At 34.7% G+C, this 20668-nt stretch overlaps 2 protein-coding genes across 3 annotated transcripts; one reads left to right on the top strand and one right to left on the bottom strand.

Moving 5' to 3' along the window:
- The first annotated feature begins 4327 nt into the window (after positions 1-4327).
- On the top strand, positions 4328-9842 carry LOC122277466 (glutamate dehydrogenase 1). 2 transcript variants are annotated; one of them, XM_043087447.1, is made up of 10 exons: positions 4328-4710; positions 6346-6470; positions 7135-7248; positions 7417-7638; positions 7777-7851; positions 8029-8145; positions 8293-8543; positions 8730-8805; positions 8909-8995; positions 9362-9842. In XM_043087447.1, the coding sequence occupies exons 2-10, from the start codon at positions 6363-6365 to the stop codon at positions 9545-9547; spliced, it is 1236 nt and encodes a 411-aa protein (XP_042943381.1). In that variant the 5' UTR covers positions 4328-4710; positions 6346-6362; the 3' UTR covers positions 9548-9842. The 2 variants fall into 2 exon arrangements, with proteins under 2 accessions (XP_042943381.1, XP_042943380.1); XM_043087446.1 differs by having other exon boundaries at positions 4329-4710; positions 6343-6470.
- A 6100-nt stretch (positions 9843-15942) lies between these two features.
- Positions 15943-18769, bottom strand: LOC122277741 (putative H/ACA ribonucleoprotein complex subunit 1-like protein 1). The gene is made up of 4 exons (XM_043087841.1): positions 18558-18769; positions 17966-18114; positions 17761-17876; positions 15943-16241 (listed from the first exon to the last, which is right to left on the bottom strand). The coding sequence occupies exons 1-4, from the start codon at positions 18709-18711 to the stop codon at positions 16067-16069; spliced, it is 594 nt and encodes a 197-aa protein (XP_042943775.1). The 5' UTR covers positions 18712-18769; the 3' UTR covers positions 15943-16066.
- Positions 18770-20668: the final 1899 nt, after the last annotated feature.

The following is a 20668-nucleotide window of genomic DNA, read 5'->3' as shown; positions in this document are numbered from 1 at the left end:
GTGGTACATTAATAAGAGAAATAGCATAAATAAGTATTTTTGTTTTAATTAATATATAATTTGTTATTTTATTTTATACTTAAAAACACATATATAGGATAGAATGACAAAAATAATAAATCACATATTAATTAAATAATAATAAAAATAAAAAGTAATTAAAGATATATAAATAATACAAATGGAGAGAGAATAAATTTGAAAGTAGATGAATAAGGTGGTTGGTATCAATGGCCCAAGATAATCGTTGCGGTATATAAATAGCTGAGGTTTGTAATGGTTGATTGTGATTTAAGATAGAAAATATAACAACTCCAACCACGGATTGGATAGGTGAGAATGGACTTGGTCTTGGCCCATTATGGAAACGTCTACTTTTAAGTTAAGCATATGAATCATATGATTGATTACTTCCACCTTTAAAACTCCGGCCTGCAATCTTTTCTGTACAAATGATTAATTGGGCTTGATTCGGTTCTCGCACTAGTTTTTTTATTCTTAGTTTCCTGGCTCTACCAACACCGAATGGGACTCTGATTTTCTACGTCAATATTGGGCCATTATTTCAGGACTACATTCACGTATAAAACTTAAATATTCATTATCTAAACGCAATTGATTTGATTTGATATATCATCTCATATTATTATTATAATTTTTTTAAATTTTTATAAAAAATAAAATAAATAATTTAATTTTTTTCAAATCATCAAATAAAAATAATATTATTTTAAAAAAAAAAACATTGATTATTAGTTTGATTCACTTTGCCCAAGAAGACAAAAATAGAAAACCAAAAGTTCTAAGTGCTGGTCTAAATGCAAAGGGAATCTATCCTGTGCCCATAATGGAGGAGACGGTGTTTGTAGATTCTGACACGGAATTCCAACAATGATTCTCTGTGGCTAGCAGTAGGTAGTAGTGGCAATTAACATTGTTCTCTTATCTTTTTATCACCACTACACTGGTACACGTGTGTATATGGTTTTGGTGGCACTACAGCGACAGTAGGTGGGGGCCTAGTACATTTTAAGTCTTTATTATTATTATTATTATTATTATATGTATTTTTTTAACACTTTTAAATATTTTTTTAAAAATAAAAAATTTACAATATTATTAAAAAATAATTCCTTGATCACAAGTAAAAATAAATAAAAATAAAATTTCTAGAAAGCCTAATATTTTTTTATAATTTTGGATTACAGATTCACTTTCCTTCTAATCAAATTTTGTACCGATTTTTATCTTCTATTACCGATTTTTTTTTTTTTAATTACCGATTTACTTATTGAGGAAGGTAAGAGGAAACCAACAGATATTGGAAAATATAAAAGAAAGAAAGCAACCACTATTCGATCGAATTGTTTAAATGGACTGTGACGTCCACTTGAAGAATGGAATAGGAGCTTGGGAATCATTTAATTCCTGCTTTTAAGCCCCCAACTATTGGGAAGGAACTAAAACATCAAATCAAAGTTCTTCCTTTCTCATAATCAAATCAATCATTGTTAAATTTAAGCTTATTTTCAAATTAAAAATTAATTGTTATCTCCTTTTGAATTTGGTGTATATATATGTGTATGGGTGCTACACTTGTTTAATAATGTGAAGCGTTTTGAGTATCATATCATTGCAACTTTTTATGACTTGCATGTTCATAAAATTAATAATTTACAATGCATGAAGCTTAATTAATTGTAGGGAAGGTATTGCATGGTGGATTGGTTTCTTATGTATCTTATCTTTTTCTCACTTTGAAGGTAAGGATCGATGCGTAGGAGTTCTTAATTGGTGTAGTGGAAATCCAACCTTTTGGCCATCCATTCCTATTCGCTTCTGTGTCTTTCTTCCAAAGAAAAAGAGCTCCTCTCAATTATTATCTTTAATGGAGAAAAAAAAATATCATTTCATGGACCACTTTTTTAAGAGTTATTATATTCTTAAATTAGTGTGTAAAGTATACTATCTACATCATTTAAATGATAAAATTTGATTTGTACTATTCAAATTTTAAGATTTTTCTTCTATATCAAATTGTATGGATGGTATGTTCTCAATTATATTCTCATACACTTTATTAAAGATATTATCCACACACACTAACCCTTTTTTTTTTTTAAGAAGAGCCAGTAGCCATATATATAGCGGTCCCGTTTCAAGTTTATTAATTAACCCTCATTTATAGCGAAGGAATACCGTGGTAACATTATACACTTAGAGATTTATAAGAACGAGCACTATACCTAATCCAAAACCAAGCATATAATCCAAAACCAAGCATTAACAGAAAGACAAACCAAAAAACCAAACAAAAATCACAAAACACAAACATGAATAAAATACTTGATGCTTTTATTCTGTCCAAAAGCACCTATTCCACTTATAGACGGACAGCCGGAATACCAATTTTATCAACTTTTAGAATCCCTTTAAGCAAATGCGGCACTTCCTTTCCCACATACTGACTTATGAATAAAAAATTTTTCTAAATATTATTAACAATGTTAATGATCATTTTAGTTAGAGGTGAAAAGAGCTGCGAAGAGATCAATTAAGTCTTGTGCTCCACTCGATCGGGTATATTTTAGATACATGCATAATATAATTAAATTTTTAGCAATGGTTACATATATAAGAGATATATAGTTGTATCGTGATGGATCCACTGCATATATAAACACATTAATTCGATTGATCCTTTACCCTTTTTTTCAAACAAATAATAATAATAATAATAATAATAACGAATACAATTATAATTTTTATAAAATTGGCATACGTGCATGTATTTGAATTGAAAAGTCGCTTAAAACTGATTCATTTCCATTTCCTTTATTTGAGTCTAAATCAATGTATTTTTGTTTAAAAATGTATATACATTTTAATTTAAAAGATAAATAATACATTAATTGATGTCATGTAAACGGAAAATAAAAGGATTTTGGAAACGTGATATATATAATGATTCTCAAAGTGAAGGATGCTTGCGTTTTGAGAGATGTTTACCGAACGAGCATATTAATTAATTAATGAGGCAGCCAGCAATAAAAAAGGGTCGGCTGGCATGCTGAAGTTTCTGATTATATTATATATATACATGGGTCATGGCTATGCAGTCATAGGCCACAATATAAAGTTGAGAGCATGATCAGTAATTAGGTATATACATAATCACACCGCCCACAAATATTTGGATATAAGAGATATGTAAAAATTTAGTTATAATTATAATTGTGTATTAATATATATATTAATTTAATGTGATTAGTTAAAAAATAAATTTTATTAAAAATAGTACTAATTTAAATTTTAAATATTAAAAAATTAATATTAATACGTAAATCAATATGAGACTTTACTTATATATAACGAAATTCAAGATATTATATATATATAGTGCTCCATCATTTCATTTGGATATGATATATCTATAAGATATTGATGGTTTTGGACTTTTTCGGTGGATATTGCTGCCCTTATTTTAACTTTTAAGCAATGCATAATTTGAGTGTGTACATTGATTTATAGTTCCACATAAAATAGAGTTATTCTATTTATAAGTTGGTGTGAATGATATATCTAGTAATGTATTTATAATAAAAATTTTAATATTTAAATTTTATTAATCAAACCTTACTATTTAAATGAAATGAACGATGTATACTATATTTAAGAATATGATAATTTAAGAAAAGATAGATTCGGGATAGTTGAAAGAGGAGACTAAAATTAAAACGAAAAAGGAAAAAAAGGAAAAAAGAAGGTTGGCTGCCAATCAATTAATTTGACGAGATGACATACATAAACGTTCACTTTCGAATATTTCTTTCTATCTTCTTCATCTTCATCTTCTTCTTCTTCCTTTTTTTTTTTTTTTTTTGCTTTAGCTTTCCTCATTGTGCAATCTCTGTGTGACGACACCTTCAAAAGCAAATATTTAAAATTAGATAACCTAATAATAATGATTATGAAAGCTCTCTCTCTCTGATCTCTCCCTCTCAATGGACGCACACACGTACACGCAAGAAAACACCGAGACACAGAGCTAGCTGTTAATCACTATGCCATTCAAACGGCAAGGAACGAGCAGAGAACATTAATATGGCAGGGCAGCTACTTAACCCCTTGATTATGTTTCCAAAAATGACTCTTTTGCATAATAATATGGCTATCGCGTTGGATTGCACCTTCTTCCATAACCATTTGTGGCTTTGCCTTTGCACTGCTTTGCATTTCCAAGTTTGATTATTCTCTCTCTCTCTCTCTCTCTCTCTCTCTCTCTCTCTCTCTCTCTCTCTCTCTCTCTCTCTCCCTATTGAGTCATTGACTGACGAGTGACGAGTGACGAGTGGCGAGAGAGTAGTAGTAGTAGTGTGAGTGTGTGACAAAGGTTAATGGAAGATGAGTTTGATGCTGTGTGGTAAAAAAGGGTATCATATTCTTTTGAGAAGCCCAACACATGTTGGATGACGTTCATCTCATCCTGTCATCCTATTTCCACAGCCTTCTCTTTGTATTTATGTCAGCGTGATTCTGGATTTCATTTGCACTGATTCCCCGGCTTGGATTCCTCCCGAATTAGATACTTATTCCTCCTCCGCTTCTCCTTATTTATTCCTACCTAGATTCCCTCCCTCTTATATTAACTCTTTTATCTACCCCTCGTTTCAACCCCAGAATCAAATTCATTTGCTGCTGAATTTCAAGGTTCAATATACTCTCTCTCTCTCTCTCTCTCTCTCTCTCTCTCAATGTTTTTCTTTCACTCTCTGTTGGTAATCATTGTGCCACCATCTTCATTTCTGTGTATTCTAATTTCTTACTTGGTTGGAGCTTCATAATCTTCTACTTTTTTTCCCCCAAAGAAAGAAACTCTTGTCCGAATTCAAGCAGAGATTTCAAAAGAGATGCAGCCCTCTGGTTTGTGAGTGGACCTTTGGTGGACTTCGGCTGTACCATGGGCCAAGTACTGGGTTTGGGGCGACTTTTCTATTCTTTCCATCCATTTACATCTGTATCATTTTGGGCTGGAAACAACATACATAGTCGCCATGATCTACATATACTGACATTTTAAAATATCTTCATGTATCTTCAGGCTCTAATACAGGTCCAAAAATACGAGTATATACATTATTATATATATATAGATATATATGTTATGCCACTTCCTGGACTTTTAGATAATACCAACCTCCCCAGTCCTCACCCACAAAACACACAATACATACTTACATACATATACTTCGATCTTTTAGATTAGATTGGTAACGCTGGGTCGGATTCAATCTTTTCTCGGACCATTAGCGATATGTTCAGAACAAACACAAGTCAATCTCAATATTTCAATTAAAAAGACTGGAGGGGCTTTGGGGCCAGGTACATGTTACGGAAGGAAGAAAATGAACAAAGTTCCGCGACTGGAGAACTAGCTTACCACTCTGTGGATTACAACGCTGAATGGTGTCAAAATCCATCGGATTTTATTACCACATCGTGATGCACAAACGCTATAAGAACACCATGTGCAAGGCATTTGAATATTATAAGAACACCATTGCCTGACATGTATGCTTTTCAGTCTGCAATTCTAAGTTTCAAAAATCAATGGTATGAAGTATCTTTTAATATTGGCCAGGGTCTCCTGACATTGCGCGCATTTGCTACTTGCCTTCAGTTCTGAAATCTTGAGGTCATTTTCCAGTTTTGTAGTTGCTTTAGCAATACTGACTAGAATTTTATGGAAATATTCAGACCTTAAAATTGCTTATACATTAATTATCGAGCAAATACAATTTATACAGATATGTCACTTTTGAGTGACGACAAATGGCAAATGCATTTGATGCCTTTGATTGCTTATTCCACCGCAGCATGGGGGGATTCTTTCCTGTATTATCTTTGGTATCTCTTCTGAGAGACAAAGCAAAAATCTTTTTCAATAATGCGTACCACTTTAACTCTTATATGAACAACTTTGTCTGCTGTTGCCTTCAAAATGCAAAGAAGTATTGGTGTTTAGTAACTTCTGCTTGGCCACTGCAAGACGCACATCACGTCTCATATGTTTTCTTATAAATTATGATGTCATATCTGTCATTTATGTTTTTGCAGCTATTGCAAGTAAATGATAACTGTTAGCTACGGATTTGAGTGAACAAGCTTTTGATCTTATCTTTCTTACTTACGTCTATTAATATGTTCTTGATTATTGTTTGGCATCAACTCGGACTAACTGCTCTATATCTCTTGTGCTAATGACAGATTGACTTAAATTGACCCATCTTCCTTCCTTGCATCTGCAAGAGAGAGATCTGATTTCTGTGTTTTGCTTTACAGCAGACTGTTTTCAGACAACCATGAATGCATTAGTGGCAACCAACAGAAACTTCAAGCTGGCAGCTCGGCTTTTGGGTTTGGACTCTAAGCTGGAAAAAAGTTTATTAATTCCTTTTAGGGAAATCAAGGTGATTAAATGTCTTGATATTCTCTCCCATTGCAATTTATCTCTGATAATACCTATGTTTTAAACCGTAATTGCTTTATGGGATAGTAAGCAAACAAAAAGGATCACAAGAATGCTAGAACATTTTCATGAATCACTGAATGTCCTTTCTCAATTAGCTGTCAACATTCATTCCGTTGTCTACGTATGTTCGATTTTTCTTTTTGTAAAAAAATGTTAGTATCTATGGTCTATACGGATGAGATTTAGACACTTTCGGTTAGTTACTTCAGCTGCATGTGCCAGGCTGATTATAGAGCACACGATATGAATCTTTCAGTGCTTAAAAAGGCCTAGACTCAGCCCCCCTCACCCTCCTCTCTCGCAGCTAAATAGACCATATTGCCATACATAAACTATGATTTCATTGTTCATTTGTCCAATCAAGTTTGACTTGGTGACTTTAAAGCCTCAATGCACCCTGTTTATAGAAACTGCTCCACCTATCAAGCGGAAAAGTGATCATAATTTGATGATTATTTAACGATTTTGCTTATGTTAGGATAACCATGATGACGCAGATTTACTTATTGAGGATTCTAATTAATTGCCTAATTTTCCTTGTGCTTACTGATTTGATCTAGTTTGTCCGACTCTTCTTTAACTGCTTTTGAGCAAAATTGCAGGTTGAGTGTACCATTCCCAAAGATGATGGCTCTTTGGCATCTTTTGTTGGGTTCAGGGTTCAGCATGACAATGCTAGAGGCCCAATGAAGGGAGGAATCAGATACCATCCAGAGGTTATTTACATTCTCATGTTTGAAATCTTTTGAAACAAGAATTGGGGGATGTTTCCGTTGCTAGGCATGCAATTGTTTTGATTCCACGACGATACTTTGAAGACAGCAGTGGCAATTTTTATTTGCCAAATTTGGGTCTTAACTTGGATGATTTTATGGATGATACAGGTTGACCCGGATGAAGTGAATGCTTTAGCACAACTGATGACTTGGAAGACAGCAGTGGCAAATATCCCATATGGTGGGGCGAAAGGGGGGATAGGATGTGATCCCGGGGAATTAAGCATCTCTGAGCTAGAAAGACTTACAAGAGTTTTCACCCAAAAGATACACGATCTTATTGGAGTTCACACAGATGTTCCAGCACCTGACATGGGAACAGGTCCACAGGTCAAATATATTACACTCAAATCTTGTTAAAACTGGCTATCTTTAAAAGGTGGAATTAGTTTGTGTTTCTGGACTGGAGGTATAATGAATTTTGAACTGATTTTGGGGCTTATATCTGGTTTCTTTTTGTTTGAACAGACTATGGCCTGGATACTAGATGAGTACTCGAAATTTCATGGATACTCACCTGCAGTGGTGACTGGAAAACCTACTGTAAGTTGATACAGCGAAAGAGAGTCCAGCTCTCGCATCCAATTGTAGCTATGGCTTTAATAGACCTAAGTGCAATGACATTCTTGTGAAATCACTGTGATTCTCTGTTTCCAATAGAATTTGGTCCTTTGTGTGACAAGGGTCCACATATTTTTTTTTTTTTGGTCCTTATATTAGGACCTTGGTGGATCTCTAGGCAGAGATGCGGCCACCGGACGAGGGGTTCTCTTTGCAACTGAGGCTCTTCTCAACGAGCATGGGAAGAGCATCTCTGGACAACGATTTGTCATACAGGTGAACCTTCCATATCATACTACTGTTTTGATCTCTTGGAAATGTGGTACTCTAATCGCTCATCATCCATCTAAGTCGTCATATTATATATATATATATATATATATATATATATATATATATATATATATATATATATATTCTCAGGGTTTTGGAAATGTGGGCTCCTGGGCTGCTCAATTGATCAGTGAGAATGGTGGGAAGATTGTCGCTGTAAGTGACATCACTGGAGCCATAAAAAACAGAAAAGGAATTGACATCCCAAGGCTACTGAAGCATGCAAAAGAACATCGAGGAGTCAGAGATTTCGATGGTGGTGATCCCATTGATCCCAAGTCAATATTGGTTGAAGACTGTGACATTCTCATCCCTGCTGCTCTTGGAGGTGTCATCAATAGGTTCTTTTTCTATATCTATATATAACACAACAAATCCTGTTTGTAACAAGTGAACCTTGTATTCTTTCTATATCTAGAATGCAACAAAATTCAACCTCGATTCATTATTAGGAATCTAGGATCGGCTAACTTTCTGTTTCACGGATTAATTTTCAAAAGTGCCTAACTTTTGGTATATGATTGAAGGGAAAATGCAAATGAAATTAAAGCCAAATTCATTATTGAAGCAGCTAACCATCCAACTGACCCGGAGGCTGATGAGGTCAGTGCATCCTGTGGAATATAGTGGTAGTAGTAGTAGCAGCAGCAGCAGTAGTAGTAGTTAGAAGAAGAAGAATATTATAATTCATAGCAATTACTTGCAGATATTATCGAAGAAGGGTGCAGTTATCCTTCCGGACATATATGCAAACTCAGGAGGCGTTACTGTTAGCTACTTCGAGTGGGTTCAGGTAGTACTTATTTTCCTCCTGTACCGTCAACTCGTCATTCTACCCTGGCCGCTTTCCTTACACGTGGTCGTCTCGTCTCTTATGCATCTAGTTTTCCGATTTTGCATTCCTTTTGTTTTTTTGTTCATTTTTGTTCCAGAAAAGGTGTATACAGATGCAGAAAGTAATGAATAACAAAAAGAAAGAAAACAAAGCCATGCTCTGTTCCCAAAATACCAAAGCCGGTCATCCATATGTGAAAATTTAAACACATGTAGCCCATATGCAAAGCATTCAGGACTGGTGTGTGTGTGTGTGATGGGCAGTCCTAAATGCGTAGTTGTTAAATATGGTTATGAAACTGATTTGGTGAATGAATAAATGCAGAACATCCAAGGGTTCATGTGGGATGAAGAGAAAGTGAACAATGAACTGAAGAATTACATGACAAAGGGTTTCAAAGATGTGAAGGAGATGTGCAAGACCCACAATTGTGACCTTCGCATGGGAGCCTTCACCCTTGGAGTTAATCGCGTTGCACGGGCTACTGTTCTCAGGGGTTGGGAAGCCTGAGACTCCGCAGACTATTATTTTCTCCTTTCTAATAAATAAATAAAAATAGACGGCAAGGCAGAGGCTCCCCTATGTTGTCGTGTCGAGGCTTTTTGGTTGTGAACTCTTCGGAGGGCTCTGTCCTTGGCATCCACCCAATAACCCTATAGAGAGTTCTTTTTTAATTTGTGCTTTTCTTTTTCCTTATAATTTTCAAAGTACCTCTGTTGCACACTTCACCCATAAACTATATTGTACCCGTATTTCTTCCAATATTACGAGTGCAAGAAAAATCCATGTTTTGCCTTCTTCTGCAGTTGTGTGCCCTAAAGAATGCCTGCCACGTAGCCCATACATAATATAGTAGATATAAACCGAAAAATACTTCTCTTGACCTTCTAATCCTTAACTTCCCCTCCCTCTTCCTCTGAAAACGTCCCTAGGCTCCATTGGCTTCAGTGCTAACTCTAAATCGTAGATGCTCCTAAATTTATGAAGACAACTTTTGTTTTTTCTACAAATAAATATATGAGTATGTCTTCAAATATTTTAAGACATAACTTACCATGCACTCAAAATAAACATGGGTTCATCACTGAATACTCCAAAAATAATATAGTTGGGATTTAATATCAATATGTTATAAAACTATCGAAATGAGAGAGAGAGAGATAGAACTCAAGAGAAGTTATGAAACTTATGAATTTCTTAAAAAATTCAACAATATATATAGGCGTACAAAGGGAACTATGCCAGTTACTATGCAGTACTATGCATATGTACTATGCCAGTTACTATGCAGTACTATGTTGGCACTATGCACTGTGCGATATCGGCCATTTACTATGCCAGTTACTATGCAGTACTATGCTGGCACTATGCGCACTGTGCGATGTCGGCCATTTACTATGCTAGTTACTATGCAGTACTATACTGGCACTATGCACACTGTGCGATGTCGGCCATTTACTATGCCAGTTACTATGCAGTACTATGCTGGCACTATGCACTGTGCATTTGACTTCTAGCTCAAGGTGGTCATACAATTTTACAATGTTATTTTACAACACTCCCCCTTTGGATGACCACATATAATGAATATGCCTCGTTAAAACCTTGCCAAGGAAAAACCCTGTGGGAAAAAACCAATGGCGAAGGAAAAAGAGTACAATATTCATGTGTACCGTAAAATGCTTTAAGATTGCCTCATTAAAACCTTGCGAAGGAAAACTCAGTGGGATAAAACCTTAGCGAAGGAAAAAGAGTACAATCAGCATAAGTTTTCAAGACGTTACTCCTCCTGAAAAGTGCATGATAAAAGGTCTTCAAGTCTCCGCATTCCAATGTTCTGTACAATCTTCTTAAATGTTGCAGTTGGTAATGCTTTTGTGAATAAATCTGCCAGATTATCACTTGACCGTACCTTCTTGATATCAATTTCAACTTTCTTCTCATGAATTGCAATGATCTTCTTGTGTGTATCTGAAAGATAACTCGCATCTGTACATCCAACTAACTGTGGACTTGATCCATGTTGATAAAATAATCACAACTGGATCTTTCTGCTCATCACTACTCTTCTGGAGTTGTACTCTTCTGGAGTTCTTGTAAATAACACAGTTAGTGGAGAATTCATCAACATTAAACCGCTAACCTCATTTTTTAATAAAAACGGTGGCCAGCCTTTTAAGATCAGACAAGCACCGCAGATTTTCAACTCCTCTGTAGGTGTCAGGCGTGCTGTCAGGCATCGCAGCTGTCAGACGTGCTGTCAAGCGCCGCAGAGCTATGAAGCTATATTTCGTCTCTTTTCTCTTGCTTCACGAGAGATGTTGTATCATAATTTTCTCTATAAAAGAGATATTCAGCTCATTTTCATTCACATCTCATCTTCTTCACTTTTCTGTAATCATACTGCATTTTTACTCTGCAATCTCTTTCTGCATTTTTACTCTGCAATGGCTCAGCGATCTTCTCATAGCCAATATATGAGGTACTCTGCACCTCGTTCATCAGCTGTTCCTGCCTCTACCACAGGTGCTATCATGCAATATAATGATCTGACTCGTAGGGCAGATAATGAAGCTATCTATGAGCTTGTGAGTCTCGGTACCTGCTACTCATCATCCATTGTCGCATTTTCTCAGCGACTGCAATCCAGAACTTGTGGAGTTGACGATCTCCATGAGAATATTGCTATACTTCAGCGACTTCTTCTGGAGTCCAACATGAAGATAGAATCAATAAAGCAAGAGAATAGGAATTTAAAATCCTTGCTTAAGTCTTCTTTTCGATTGCCCACCGCTTTAGATAGGGATGCCATGCAGATTCTTGAAGAACAAGAGCATTTGAAGAATGAGGCAAAGTGCCTTAAATTTCTGTAATTCTTGTTTCAAGATAATAATATTTCACAAATATTCATATTTGTGTTTCTATCTTTTGGTAAATGTTCTGTGTGCTTTATTTCTTCTTTAATAATGCACATTTCATATCTAACACATAATATGAATCTGAAATACTAATTGTATTAAAAGATGGTATTTCATGACTAATAACATCATCCATCTTCCCCTTGAAGCCGCAAGGGTTTCAGATTTATATTTCAAATATGTGCAGTTTTTATGAGCTCTTCTGGAGCCTCAATGACATTTAAATCATATATATAAACTGCAATAATAGCTTATTTTCATTTGCGTTTGGATTGCTTTAGATTATATAAGGATCTTTGAAACTTGATAGAATACATATTTCCAGATGTATTCATATTAGAAGTTTCAGACATTTCCTATCCTTCAGGGATTTTCATATATATATATCATGATCCAATGATCCATATAAATATGCAGTTAATCATGCATATCCAAACTTTCGATAACTTTCAAGCTAATAAAAATCTTAATATGATTTAACCACTTTAAAATCATATCAATATTGTTTCATTTGTGTTTGGACTTCAAGTCCATATTTATCACATTTTACTTAGTGATATCAATTCTGCAGGAATTGAGAAACTGACTCGTGATTTATATATCACATTTTTATTTCCTTTCCATAAATACCCACTGACATTCAACAAGCATCACCTCTTTAGGTGTTTGGACTATAAGTCCCGATGCATCATATTTTACTAGTGAATCAATTCTGCAGGAATTGTTTCTTTCAAATATTGGCCAATATTTTACGTCGGTCTTCTTCGACGGTTCTTGATTCACTTTCTCCATTATTTCTGGTAATGTCAATTGCCATCTCATATGGAAATACGTTGTCGACAACGATTTTATTTCTATCCATAATTTCTCCATTATTCGAGATCTCGTTATTTTCAGGTACCTGTCCCTCTTCAAGGGAAGACATTTTCATGAAAAACCTCTTCAGGAGGCACTCTTCAAGAGTTTATATAGGAGAATTTTATACAAAGAATTTGGATGGACTTTATTGCTTGTTTTGTGGGTATGGCCTCTTCAGGAGCACCAAATTATTTGTGCCTTTCTCTTTTGAGATACTCTATATTTTGTATCGATAAGTCTCACATGCCTTTATACATGTTTTTAGACTGCTGAATTTCTTAATTGTCCTACAGGGACTTCAATCCTCGCTGGGATTTTAGCAGTTAGAATATGAGACATTTTTATCTTATTGCATCCAAAATTTAATTATCATCTGAACTTCTGGTTCACATATGATAATCAAGATAATGTTGAATAATTTCATCTTATTTGCTTCAAGCAAATTTTTCTTTTCACTTCTGGTGGTAAGACTTTATAGTAAAAGAATCTTCTGGTTCTTTTATGGACGTCCATATGAAAATCATTCGACTTATCATAATTGATTTTGGATGATCAAGATAACCATGAAAAGATACAAATATTTTGAATCATATCATCTTTTGATGCATCATAATATTTGATTCAATAATTTGTATAATATCATCTCAAAGAGAAAGCTTACAGCTTTTCCAATACGAGCTTCTGGCCCAAAAAGATATTCATTATCACGTTCAATCTCTTAGTTTCTTTGAATGAAACGCATCATTCTTTTTACTTCAGGGAATAGAATGATATAAATTCATTATCATTCACTTCAGGGAATGATATAGATCTAGTAAGACGTGATTAATGATTCTTATCAAAAACTCATTATTTTGCTCAGTCACTGAAATACCTGACACAAATTTAGAATATATTGTGAACGTTTGCATTTCATATTACTACTTCAGGAGCATACTCGATATTGCTACTTCAGGAGCACATTCGAGACGTTCATTCAAATATATATTCTTTCCACAATTTCAATTATGCAACTTCAGGTGCATAAATCATAATGAGTTTTTGGTACAAGTATCACTCATATGAGATACTCAATAAAATTATTGATTTAGGGCGATCCTTCAGGGATGCTCCATTTCCATTCTCAGATAAATCATATCATCAATAATTTATAACAAGTATAAAAGAATAAATAAAACTTTCATTACTACAAAACATTGCAGAATATAAAAATATTTTATAATAAGATAAAGGAAATACATTAATTAAAAAGGAACACTTTCATGATCAACTCTACCACTAGAATCCTCAAAGAAATCAGAAATATCAAGACTTGTAATATCTTCTCCATTTATAGAATTTAAAGCATATGATGGTTCAACAAAATTTGTTTCAAATTTCTTTGTTTTTTCTTTTATAGAAGATTGGTATAAGTCAACCAAGTGCTTGGCTGTACGACAGGTACGAGCCCAATGTCTATTCATACCACATCTATGGCATCCATCTTCATCTTTCTTTAAAAATTTGTTTTGAGGACCTTTGCCCTTCTCTGAGTTGAACCACTTCTGGTAGTACGGTGTATATCTATTATTATCCCTTTTAGTGTGGTCACTTTTAGGACCTCCACTTCTATAGTTTTTCTTACCACGTCCACGTCCTCTTTTTCTTTGAAAAGATGCACCATTCGCTTCTGGGAATGATGTAAATCTAATACCATTCACTTCAGGAAATGATATAGAACCAGTAGGACGTGACTGATGATTTATTAATAAAAGTTCATTATTTTGCTCAGCTAATAGAAGACAAGATATAAGTTCAGAATATTTCTTGAACTTTCGCTCTCGATATTGCTGCTGCAGGAGCACATTCGAGGCATGAAAAGTAGTATATGTCTTCTCTAACAAGTCATCATCAGTGACTTTTTCACCACATAATTTCAATAGCGAGCTAATTTTAAAGAGTGCAGAGTTATACTCACTAACACTTTTGAAGTCTTGCAACCTCAGGTGCATCCAATCATGACGAGCTTTTGGGAGGATTACAGTTTTCTGGTGTTCATATCTTTCCCTTAAATCATTCCACAAAATAAGTGGATCTTTCACCGTTAAATACTCAGTTTTTAATTCTTCATGAAGATGGTGCCGAAGGAAAATCATTGCCTTAGCACGGTCCTGCAGGGACCCTTGATTTCCTTCTTTAATTGTATCTCCCAGGTTCATCGCATCCAGATGGATCTCAGCATCAAGGATCCAAGATAAATAATTTTTTCCAGAAATGTCAAGAGCAACGAATTCTAATTTTGTAAGATTTGACATTTTTTACATATATAAATCAAGAATATAAAAATATATTGAAAAACTTACTTGAAGTAGAGGACTATTAGCTTCAAGATTGTCAGAACTTTCGTGCTGATAACGTGTTATAAAACTATCGAAATGAGAGAGAGAGAGAGATAGAACTCAAGAGAAGTTATGAAACTTATGAATTTCTTAAAAAATTCAACAATATATATAGGCGTACAAAGGGAACTATGCCAGTTACTATGCAGTACTATGCATATGTACTATGCCAATTACTATGCAGTACTATGTTGGCACTATGCACTGTGCGATGTCGGCCATTTACTATGCCAGTTACTATGCAGTACTATGCTGACACTATGCGCACTGTGCGATGTCGGCCATTTACTATGCTAGTTACTATGCAGTACTATGCTAGCACTATGCACACTGTGCGATGTCGGCCATTTACTATGCCAGTTACTATGCAGTACTATGCTGGCACTATGCACTGTGCATTTGACTTCTAGCTCAAGGTGGTCATACAATTTTACAATGTTATTTTACAACACAATAAATGATATTGGCAATTCTTGAATATGCAAGTCCACAGACTTTTTTTAAAAAGTAGTTAAATCTAATACCCACATGACAAAATCATTTTTTAATAATAGATTCCACTTTTTTTCAAATGAAGTATGTAAAAATTACACACTCTAAGAGTGTATCTTGCATTATGCGTCCCATAGCAACACTGAAGATATTCAGCCCGCTAATGGACCGCATTGCATACATGCCAACCCTGGATCAGTAATCATGGATAACCTTCTAGAAGGACCCTAACCAAATCACAATTGTAACATTCTCGAACTAAATGGATTCTAGGCTATTGCAACTAGAAAAAGATTAAAAATACTCCAAAAACATCCGAAAGCCAATATCCAAACGTGTTCAAATTCTGATTCTTGAGTCCATTAATAATATTACAGGCTGTTTTATGATCTTCCTCTGCCTCTGAAGCCACCACCTCGGCCACCACCTCTAGGAGGGCCACCTCTGCCACCCCTTGGACCACCCCTTCCACGAAAGCCACCACCCCCACGGCTTCCACCTCTACCACCACCTCTGAATCCACCACGACCACCTCTAGTTGCAGCTTGTGGCTGTCCCCTACAACGACAATCCACCATTGCAGTTAGATCAGACAGGCAGGCACATCGATAACAAAAGTCTCCAATTAACCATGAAGAGTTTTTCAAGTATGTTTCAAGGCATGACTTAGTATACATTAATAAGATACAGTATAACTCTTCCACCAGCATTTGGGGAGATATCACAGTGGTAATTAAGCAAATGGATCAACATCTAAAATAAAGACGGCATTAAGAGTCAAGTCTCCAAAAGACAAAATAAAAGCAAATTAAGAATGAATAACCATGTTATTATTGACAACTGAACACAATCAACTCTTTCGACGCCCACAGTATAGAGAACATGAGGGAAAATGACACTTGAGATAGCAGCTAAGACATACAGTCGGTTATTATTAGAAGCACCTAAAACTAAAAGTGCAACATGAAAACAGCAGAGTAAAAATAAAAGGCACCTTTTATTTATTTATTTATTTTTATAAGAAAATATATTGGTCCGCATACTTGGGCTGTTTAACTAAAAATAAGTAAGAAATAAACCATTTATAATTTTATCCTTGATTAGTTATATCAATTATTGTTACAGTCTAGCGGACTACTTGTGAGTATGCTTTTCATGTTGAGAAGCATGACACAAGCCAGTGTTTTCTCTAATAAGATATCAATTCATCATGGTTTTTTCCCTTTCATACCATGCACACAAAGTGTAACCTTGGCTTCGAAAATGTGGAGGCATCATGTTATATCTTGCCGAAGGTTATGCATTTTAGTTTTTTGAAGAATGCAAGATACAATCATGGATTATCCAAGCGTCGCACACTTCTTTTTAAAAAAGTGAGTAAATATGGAACTCAAAAAAAATAATTTTTAATGGTGGACCCCCCTCTTTTTCAAAAGGAGTGTGTGGCGCTTGCACAACCCATGACTATATCTAATATTCCTCAAAAAACTAAAGTGCATAACACTAGGCAAGATATAACTTTGCACATTTCTTCACATAGTGCTCCATGCCAGCACATCCAGATGCTTAATTCCTGGCAGCCTGGGTGTCTACCCTGTTTGGCCATTCAAACCTGGACACTAGAATCTATCACTAGCATGCCTCTGAACCCATAACAGGCAGTTTCCATCTTTCACGTGTAATGAAAAATTGCCCTATATCCCCTCTTTCACAGGCACTTGGCACAACAGTCTGGTTTAAAATTGCAATGCCTTCACCTGCTGCTACTTTCAGACCCACTCTCTCACTATAGAACTTTGGTATACATAGAGATCTATGCTGTAACCTCCAATATCCTACTTACGCGCATTAAAATGGACACATACATAGAGATCTATGCTGTAACCTCCGATATCCTTCATTCGCGCATTAAAATGGACACATACATATGCCATATTCAATGAGCATTGAGGAAACAAGCGTACAGGAAAATATGTAGTACATTTCTTGCAGCCAAGGAAAATTTTGGAATCAGCTAAAAATCCAAAGCATAAAATGCACCATTTTCAACAATATATGGGCTAGGAGAAGAATATACTTCGGCTGTGGCAGAAATCTTGCAAGAGGCAGAAGCTTTGCAGGGTCAATGTAGAATCTATCCCCAGTCGAATACGAAGTTGCAACAATTCCTTCCATCATTTTAATTGAAAAATACTGCATGAAAGTCCAGAAGCGTCAAAACTAAACGCGAAATGCATAAATCACAAGCAATCAGAAACACAATGACAGGCAAGAGAATTCACAGATTCATTGATGGGGCCGAATATTTCATCAACTTTCCCTATCTGGGTCTTGTTCTGCAGGTATATTGGGGCGTTGAAAAAGGGGATCTTCTCGTTTGTGAGCCTTGTGACTGCATCACCCTCACATGCATGAAGGAACGTTGAAACCTCTGCAGACACCCGGGCATACATTACTACAACATAACTGATGAAATTGTGAGAATAAACATAAATCAAATTTTAAAAATCTAAAATTTCATCGTAATTTGAGGACCAAAATGAATGGCCTTGTTTCCATTGCTTAAGTTTCTAAAAGTAAGGAACCCAAATCGATCGTGCAAGGCAAAAACTTCCCTTGTCAAAAGATCCTGCTCAGAAAACCCAAGTTGAACAATAAGCTAATATAGAAAAGGATCGATAAGATAAGCAAACGAAAGTGATTTTCTTTTCTGCAAAGATGTCTCAGAAATAAGGTATTGCAAATAAGAGTATAAACTATACGTACAAATTTTTAAAAAATAAAAATAAAAAAGAACACGATTCTTTTATGGGTTTTACAATACTTTGCATTGTTTTCTCAGTAAGTAAACAGAGAGGAAAAAAAGAAACAGACCAACAACTTGGTCCGGTGGGCCCTCGTCGCGAAAGCCACCGCCGCGACCACCAAAACGGCCACCACCTCCTCTCCCTCTGCCACTGCTTCCGCGTCCACCGTCTCGGCCTCCCCTAAAACCCCCACCGCGTCCGCCGCCTCTTGGGGGTCGCATTGTTTACGGATTTAGCAGAGATTTGGAAAGACGAGGTAAAGGGTGAGTGCCAACTTATAGATATCATGGGTGGCTTTAGGGTTTAGGGTTTTGTATGCTTCAAAATGACTGAATTGCCCCCAACCTCACCATAAATACAACTAGAATAGAGGATTAAATTAAATGATAAATAATATTTTTAATTGAATTTTTAACTCCGTATCATATTATTTTTGTTTTAATTTAACTATTTTTGGATTTTTTTTTTGTTTATATTTTTATGATTGCTTTCACATATTTCAGGTTATTTTATTTTATTTATAAATTTAATTTCTCTTGCATTTTTAAAATACGTTTGGTTATTTATATTAATTGTAAGTTTTTTTTTCTTGATTAATAAGTTATTACAGGTAGCATGTTGCATGGTATGCCACATCAGCTTCCATATCGACCTAGTTGTTCCTCTTCACTCTCTCTTTGTTCAAAGAAGAGCTTGTCATTGTAAGGACAAAATTTAAATCAATTGTTTTAGAACAGCCTAATTATAATATGTAACGAGATAAAAGTTAAAAATTAAATGAAATATATTAAAATATAATTTTTATTTTGATATTTAAAAAAATTGAATTATTTATTATATTTTGTGTTAGAATTTTGAAAAGTCTTAATAATTATATAAGATTTCATTTTATCTATCAAACCAAACCAAACCTTAGCCAATTGAATCATGAATAACAAACTACATTTAGATTCGAATGGTATCCTTTTTTTTTCCTCCTTATGAAACTTTTCCTAGTTTAATTAATATTACAAATTTGCAATTAGAATGGTTCTATTTGGCAAAGAGTAATGATATATGTACAAGTTTTTTTTACAACTATACAACTTTTGTTTTAAAATGAACATATTTTATGTAAAATGGTGAATATAAAATATTTATTTATATATTTTATTTTTGTTTTTTAATATATTTTTTTAATCCCCTTGAATATTTAAAACAAAAACAAAAATTCAGAATAGATAGAAATCAACAAGAGAATACCTCTCAGTGGGATTATTGTTTTCTTAATTTTTTATTCAACTTTTAATCTTTTATTTTCTAAAATCCCGTAAAAATATGAACTCAAATTTTTTTACTATTATTTACATATTTCTCATCTCATCTGCATAACTAACTCAAACCTAAACTAGAAACCCGCCGTTTTGAGGCCTAAACCTTGCTTCCTCTCTATTCAAGGTCAACTCCCACACTCAGCTAATCCCACCGAGCCACATCTATAAGGCTCTATTTGATTAGATCAACTCAATTCAGTCTAATTTTAAACTGAATCTAACATCTAAACACTCAACTCTCAAATTACTAAACTCTTTTTAGCTTAAAACCTTATATGAACCCACGGAATTTGAATCCTTTGAACCCATCATCTCACCTCCTTACACGTGAGACACACAAGTTTTTTCAACTCAATACATCTTTATACGTGAGACTCACAATCTTTTTTTTAATTTTCCATAAAATAGTACTAAACTTATCTTAATATCCAAGTAAATCTAAACTCGTTTTTATAGACCCCACATAACTCACTCCACCTACTTAACTCACTATTATTCATAAAGAATTTATATCAACTCTAACTCAACATCCAAATACAGCTTAAATGAAAAAGAGCTTGAAGTAAAATGACAAAACAATATTATCAAACCACTGCATGCTGGAGAGTTTTGGATTTGCTGCAAGTCTGGAACCCAACAATAAATGGCTCCAAACTCCCTTGGTGGCTTTGTTCGTAACTCCTTATGTAATATCGTCATCATCTCACAAATGCATGCCGTGCGACCAACAGAAAAGAAACGTTTCGGATGATTGATTGATTCCTTTTACGTTAACCATCATAGTTCCTTGCTCATTTCATTTACTGTGAGAGGGATTGATAAAAATAAATATTGCTCCACTGTCAGAGTTCTAATTCTACAGCGA

Source organism: Carya illinoinensis, chromosome 9 (genome assembly GCF_018687715.1).
Source record: "Carya illinoinensis cultivar Pawnee chromosome 9, C.illinoinensisPawnee_v1, whole genome shotgun sequence".
In the NCBI taxonomy this organism is placed as follows: Eukaryota; Viridiplantae; Streptophyta; class Magnoliopsida; order Fagales; family Juglandaceae; genus Carya; species Carya illinoinensis.
The sequence above is the reverse complement of the archived record's forward strand: the minus strand, read 5'-3'. Positions and strand labels throughout refer to the sequence as shown.